This window comes from Aedes aegypti, chromosome 2, assembly GCF_002204515.2.
Source record: "Aedes aegypti strain LVP_AGWG chromosome 2, AaegL5.0 Primary Assembly, whole genome shotgun sequence".
Lineage (NCBI taxonomy): Eukaryota > Metazoa > Arthropoda > Insecta > Diptera > Culicidae > Aedes > Aedes aegypti.
In genome coordinates this window covers 330376429-330383949 of record NC_035108.1, presented here as the reverse complement: position 1 = coordinate 330383949, position 7521 = coordinate 330376429, and the positions used below count along the sequence as shown (strand labels likewise).

At 40.9% G+C, this 7521-nt stretch overlaps 1 protein-coding gene across 1 annotated transcript; it reads right to left on the bottom strand.

Annotated features, from left to right (window-relative positions):
• Positions 1-2422: 2422 nt before the first annotated feature.
• Positions 2423-2985, bottom strand: LOC5577129 (vitelline membrane protein 15a-1). The gene has a single exon (XM_001663168.2). The coding sequence runs from the start codon at positions 2920-2922 to the stop codon at positions 2596-2598; it is 327 nt and encodes a 108-aa protein (XP_001663218.2). The 5' UTR covers positions 2923-2985; the 3' UTR covers positions 2423-2595.
• Between the last annotated feature and the right edge of the window lie 4536 nt (positions 2986-7521).

Sequence of the window (7521 nt, the reverse complement as noted above, 5' to 3'; positions counted from 1 at the left end):
AAGAATATGGCCATTCGTAGCACCTACTTCCAGCACAGCCTTCAATACTGATACACCTGGAGATCACCACAGCAGACAGAATCACAAATCGACCACGTTCTGATTGATGGACGGTACTTCTCCGACATTATCGACGTCAGGACCTATCGTGGCGCTAACATCGACGAGAGGGTGAGCTGGACGAAGCCCCTCTTGAGGACTGCTAGAGAACGGTGAAAGCAGCCATCAACAATGCAGCTGAGAGCAACGTCGGGGACGTGGAAAGGAGTCGACGAGGAATGAAGGCAAATTCTGGAGGAAAAGAATGCAGCGCGGGCGGTCATGATGCAGCAATGGACCCGGCAGAACGTGGAGCGTTATAGACGGAAGCGGCAACAGCTGAACCGCATCTTTCGGGAGAAAAAACGCCGTCTGGAGGAGATGGAACAGCTGAGCTGGTCTTAGCAGAAACAGGTATGTTCTATCAGAAGCTCAACGCGTTCCGTAACGGCTTCGTGCCGCGAGCCGAGATGTGCAGGGATAAGGATGGGAGCATTTTGACAGACGAACGTGAGGTGGTCGAAAGGTGGATGCAGCACTTCGATGAACACCTTAGTGGTGCTAAGAGCACAGGCAATGAAGGATGGGACAACGGAGGAAATGCCTTCGTCTGTACTGCGAGCGGAGGGTAAGGATGCCATTCACCAGCTCTAGAACAATAGAGCTACTGGTAAGGATGGTATCGAAGCTGAACTCATAAAGATGGGAACGGAGAGGCTAGTCATTTGTCTGCACCGGGTGATAGGCACAATCTGAGAAACGGAACAGCTTCCGGAGGAGTGGAAGGAAGGGGTAATATGCCCTATCTACAAAAAAGGCGACAAGCTAAATTGTGAGAATTTTCGAGTGATCACCATTCCAAATGCGGCCTATAAAGTATTATCCCAGATCATCTTCCGTCGTCGTCACCTGTAGTAAACGAGTTCGTGGGAAGTTATCAAGCTGGCTTCGTTGACGGTCGATCGACAACGGACCAGATCTTTACTATCCCAACGCACCACTTTTTCATCGATTTCAAGGCGGCATACGATACTATCGACCGCGTAGAGCTATGGAAAATCATGGACAAGAACAGTTTTCCCGGGAAGCTCTCGGGACTGATAAGAGCGACGATGGAAGGTGTGCAAATTTGTGTGTTTCAGGCGAACACTCCAGTTTGATTGGATCTCACCGGAGACCACGACAAGGTGATGGACTCTCGTGCCTGTTGTTCAATATTGCGCTTGAAGGTGTTATGCCTAGAGCAGGGCTTAACCGCCGAGGTACGATTTTTACGAGATCCAGTCAATTTGTTTGCTTCGCGGATGATATGGACATTGTCGGCCGAGCATTTGAAAGGGTGGTAGACCTGTACACCCGCCTGAAATGAGAGTCAGCAAAGGTTGGACTGTTGATGAATTCGACCAAGACAAAGCACATGCTAGTGAAAGTTGGGTCTACTATGGCCTCCACAATAAGCTGCGGTAAAAAAGATTCACACCCGCACCAAATGTATCATGTACAAAACGCTCATTAGGCCGGTAGTCCTCTACGGGCATGAAACGTGGACGATGCTCGAGGACGATGCTGCTTTGGATCTGCAAGCACTTGGAGTCTTCGAACGTCGGGTGCTTAGGACGATCTTTGGCGGAGTGCAGGAAAACGGTGTGTGGCGGCGAAGGATGAACCACGAGCTCGCCCAACTCTATGGCGAACCCAGTATCCAGAAGGTGGCCAAAGCTGGAAGGATACGGTGGGCAGGGCATGTTGCAAGAATGCCATGAAAGGTTTTCGTAGAGCAAGTTTTGCTAGAAATTAGTTCTGTATATCCTCTATTACAGTAACAATTAAAGATTGAATTTGGATGTTTTAACATTATTTCCTGTTGCCATTTTAGCATGTCATATGGCCAAAGTTTCGGAAATTCAAATATAGAATAAAATTTGAATGAAAAAAGGGTGCTGTTACAGAGAAACTTGCATGAAAGGGAAGTAGAATTGGTTCAATATCAGACCACTAACGATTACTTACTCCAAACATCTTCGAAATTTGTAGTATTTTGGATAACCTGAAAGTAGAAAGGAAAAACAAGTTTTAGATCCAATCGCACCGAAGTGTTTAAAGTTAGATACATTTTCGGATAAAAATTGGAGAAACCATGAAGACAAGCAGTTTAACTTAATTTAATCAAGAGTCTAAATTTAGGATGAAAAATCTACAAACATTTTCATTGAGATAATCAGCAAGTTCCATCATAATCAAAAATAAATAACACGTCAAGAGATGTATTATCGATTAAATTACAATCATAAAACATTAACCATTCTAGATTCAAAGTGAACTAATCCAGCGGACAACCTTTTTTCTCAATTCATTCCCTGATTACAAGAAACATCTTTAAAAGTTTTGTTTTAAATAGCAATTTATTCATGCGCTGCGCAACACACAGTATTAGTCACACTTTTGCTACCATTTCCGAAATCCTGATCGCGTTCCGTGTCTCATAATTAATTTGGACATTGCCGTGTCGAGTATTTTCCGCTGCATCTTCAAGAGCCTTCAAGTGGGACCGGAAGCTTATTCCTCGAACTGGTCGAACGAGTCCGATTCCGGGGCACGGTAGTGTGGGGCTGGAGCGTGTCCGTATCCGTGAGCGGGAGCATGTCCTGGCAAGGGGACACATGGGACGTGGGCAACGCTTGGGGCGCATCCTACCAGCAGGTTGGCACCGCACTTGGCGTGGGGGGCGTGCACCGGGTAGGTGTGAACCACTGGAGCCGGAGCGGGGTGAGCGTGGAGGTGGTGTGGTGGTGGTGGAGGAGGTGCGTGGTAAGCTGGCTTCGGGTAATCAGCCATGGCGCCGACGGCCAGAGCGAAGATTGCCAAGATGATGAACTTGTTCATGGTTACTGAGTTGGATGGGAATTCCTCGGTGGGACTGTAGTACACTGTTGGGCAAGTTGCTGGTGACTGATGATTGGAAGTGCTTGGCTGGGTGCGTTTTATAATGCAATACTGCTGCATGAAGTTGCCGAAATGACGCACATTGGAATTCGCGGACAAAGTTTTCGGCACGCGCCACGAAGGTTGCTCAGGCCGGATGACGAAAATGCTTATTGAGCGTGTTGCTGTTTTTTGGGTTCTAACGAACCTTGGCCAGATAAACAGTCAACAATTAAAAAAAAGCATTCCAAACTTCAACTAACTATGGCTTGAAAGTTCGTACTCTAATTATGATAAAACCATGAATTTAAAAGATTTCGATTCAAATTGTGTTCATTCATTCGGTTCATTAGTATGATTAGACAACTTGTTAAAATATGGATGAAATCATTCTTCAAAGCACCTCTTCTTGAAACATTCCTTTGATCAAGAGAAATAGAAACTTATTGCTAAATTAACTTCTGCCCTACACCCAGGAACATTTTGCGTACAAATTAGTACCACGAATCGATTTCTCAACGCCAATTTCTCAGCAGTTTTCAGATGACAGTTTACACCCACCTACATTCATTTAATGAGCTCTGTCGTATGACAACTCTGGAATGGAAATTTTCCACGCGCCATTAAATGTGGGATGGAAACGAGGCTTTCATTGCCGAAGATCATCCTCCTCCTCCTCCGTCCAATGCAGACAGACAACATTACTGTAGTGCGTATGGCAGTTTAATCTCTAATTGAAAATGGGCTTACCAGTTCCATAAATTTCAATTCAAGACAGGCTTTGCAAACCGGCTACGAATCCAATTCCCCTCTGAGAGAAAGCAGCTTTAAGCCCCCTCGATTTTCTGGGAAATGCTGGCGGTACCCGATCAGAAAAGGCTAATCAAAAAGTAACTTATTTCAAAAGTTGTTATTTATATCAACGTAATGTTTTTTTTTATATTAGGATGTTTTACAAAATATTGATTTGCGGACATGATTAGAATTATGAAAGGATTAGTTATAATTATGAGAAGTGCATAAGATACAGCTTTATTTTTAAATTAAATAACTTATTTGTAACAAACTTTATTACAATTAATTTTTATCAAGCAATGGATTTTAAAAAAGTTTCAATAAATTTTGTTACTCAGTTAGAGTAACAATAATTGAAAAAAGTAAAACACTATTTCCTCCACATTAAACTAAATTAAAATAAATTATGTTTTTATTCAGCCATTCCATGAAAAACCGATCAAGTGGGTCACCGAATTCCGTGAAAATTTGCTATTTTGTTCCTTATCCTAAATAAGGTTACACGTGTTTTAGGATTTTTTGATTAGGGTGACCATTTCCGAAATAGGGTGACCAGAAAAATCACGACTTGACAAAAGTTTTATATTTTTTTTAAATCATAACTTTTGAACCGCTTGGCCGATTTTCAATTTTCTTGGACAAAATGAAAGCGAAAGATTTTGACTTTCAAAGAAAAATTCAAAATTTCACAAAAATAGATTTTTACAAGAAAAAAAATCAAATATTTCCGTTGTTTCGTGTTTGGTGGTCTCGGAACCAAAGGGGCTATTGCTGTTCTCATTTTTTTCTTGAAAGTTCAGAAAATTGTACGTTTACTGTCAAACTTTCAGCGATGTATGTTTTTCAGTTTTCCGGATATATTTTTTTGAAAATAAAAAATCAGTCATTGTTTATCGGCACACACTGTAGGTCTCAGCACATTAGACTTTTTTTTTAAGAAATCATAACTTGTGAATAGCTCAACCGATTTCCAATCTTTTTTTATGGAATGAAAGCTTAAGATTTCAACTTATCAGAAAAATATAAAGCTCTGAAAAAAAAATTACATGAAACAATAAATAAAATTGAATTTTTTTTCAGAGTTGTATATTTATTCTGAAAAGTTGAAATCGTATGCTTTCTTTCCTTAAAAACGATTGAGCTGTTCAAAAGTTGTGATTTTTTTAAACTAAAAAATATCTAATGCACTGAGACCTACAGTGTGTGCCGACAAAAATGACTGATTTAAATTAAAAAAAAAATATATCTTCAAAACTAACAAACATACATCGCTAAAAGTTTGACAACGTAAAATTTCATGAACTTTCAAGAAAAAATGAGAACAGCAATAGCCCCTTTGGTTCCAAGGCCTACAAAAAAAAAATGAAAACGGAAATTTTTAAGTTTTTTTTACAAAAAAAAGATTGTGAAATTTTTTTTTTTTTTCTTGAAAAGTCAAATTCTTTAGCTTTTATTTCGCCCAAGAAAATTGAAAATCGGTCAAGCGGTTCAAATTTTATAATTCTTCAATTTTTTTTTGCGAAATCGCGATGTTTCTGGTCACCCTATTTCGGAAATAGTAACCCCAATCGAAAAATCAAAAACACGTGTATCCTTCTTTCGGATAAGGCACAAAATATCAAATTTTCACGGAACTCGATGACCCACTAGATAAGTTTTTCATGAAATGGCTGCATTAGAGTTCCTTTGGAGCCTCACCGGTGATTCTTTCTGAGTTGCTCCTGAAATTCCTCTGGAGTTGTTCCAGCAACTCTTTTGGATTTTATCCAGCATATTCTTCAATATTCCTCCAGGAAGCTCCGTAAGTATTGCTGGAGGACCAACAGAGGAATTCATGGGGAAATCCAAAGTACTTCCCGGAGAAATTTTGGAGGATCTCCAGTAGATATGCTGGATCAAATCCAAAAGAATTGCAGCAAGAACTCCTAAAGAATTTCTGTAGCAACTCAGGAGGAATAACCGGAGAAGCACCGGAGGAATACCCAGAGAGCTTTAAAGGAATTCTTGTAGGAACTCTGGACAAAATACTAGAAAATAAAAGGAAATCCTATTAAAACTACGGAGAAATTTATGGAGGAACTTCGGATGTGTTTCTAGAGGAACTCCGGGATAACTGCTCGGCAAACTTTAGAGATACTCCTGGAGAAACTTAGATGGAATATCTCCGAAGGAAATCGCTGGGGGGAATTCTCGGCCTCAGAGGAAATCCTTGTGAAAACCTTAAGAGGAGTTCTTGGGAGAAATCCCCGGATTAATTCCAGGAGAAGTCCCCGCAGAAATTAATGGAGGAAATCCCCAGAGGAATCCCTGAAGGACATCCCCGGATTATATTCTTGAAGGAAATTCTCTGAAAAGTTCTTGGAAGAAATCCCCGGGGGCATTGCTGAAGGAACTTCCCTGAGGAATTCTTGGAAGAAATCTCCAGAATAACTCCGTAAATCTACCTGGAGAAAATTTTCGGATAAATTGTCTGAAAAATAAATCCCCGATATAATTTCTGGAAAAAATCCCCCGAGAAATTTCTTAATGAATTTTTTTGACGAAATACTCAGAGGAACTGCTATTGAAAATCCCTGTAGTAATTCCTGGAGCAAATCGCCAGAGGAGTTTATGGTGGAAATGGTCAATTCTTCTGTTTCCTGGACCAATTTACGGAGGTGCATCTGGAGAAAACTCCCAAAGCAATTTCTGGAGGAAAGCCCGGAAGAATTGCTGGGTGAAATCCCCGGAGGAATTGTTATTAGAAGTTCCTTGGGGAATTCCTGGAGAAAATTTTCGAAGAGGGTATTTTCGAGTATCCCCTACAAATTCCTGGACTGAAACCCCGAAGGAGTTCTATGAAAAAATCTCTGTAGGAGTGTTCGGAGAAAATCTCCGGAAAAATTTCTGGAGCAAATCCCCGGAGGAATTGCTATTGGAAATCCCCTGAAGAATTTCTGGAGAAAATCCTCGGGAAAGTACTTGGGGAAAATTTCCAGAAGGAATACCTGGAGCATATCGGAGTTTCTGGAGGAATACCTGGACGAAATTCCTAGAAGAATTCCTGGAGAATAGCCCAGTTTCGGAAGTTTCGGGAGTAAAAAATTCTCTAAAAAAAATCCCTGAAGATTTTTTTTTCTTAATGAATTTCTGGACGAAATCCCCAGATAAAATCCTAGATGGAATCCCCTGAGGAAAAGCTATCTCCTGAAAATTTTCTAGAGAAAAGAAGGAACTCCTGGTGATATTGCCGGAGTATTCCTTGACATCCTCGGAGGAATTCCTGGTGAAAATCCCTGAGTTAAATTCGAAAAGAAATTCCTGGTTCAAATCCCAAGAGAAATTCCAGGAGGTCATCTCCGGAAAACATTCTCTGGAAAAAATCCTCAGAAGAATTTCTAAAGCAAATCCCGGAAGAAATATCCGGAGCAATTCCTGCAGGAAAGCCCGGAATGCTATCTAAATGAAATCCCTGGAGGAATTATTATTAGAAATTCTCTGATGAATTCCTTTAAAAAATTGTACAAGTAGGTCTTGAGGAGTATCCCCGGAGGAATCCTTAAAATTCGAGGTTAATTTCCTGGAGTGAATATCCTGAGGAATTTTTGAGGAGTATCGCCGTAGGAATCCGTGGACGAAATCCCCAGAAGAATTCCTGGAGGAAACCCCAGGAGGAATTTTGGGAGGAATCTCTCGGAGGAGCTTCTGGAGGAAACACCCGTAACAATTCTGGTTGAAATCTCCAAAAGAATATCTGGACGAAATCCACAGAGTAATAGCTATTGA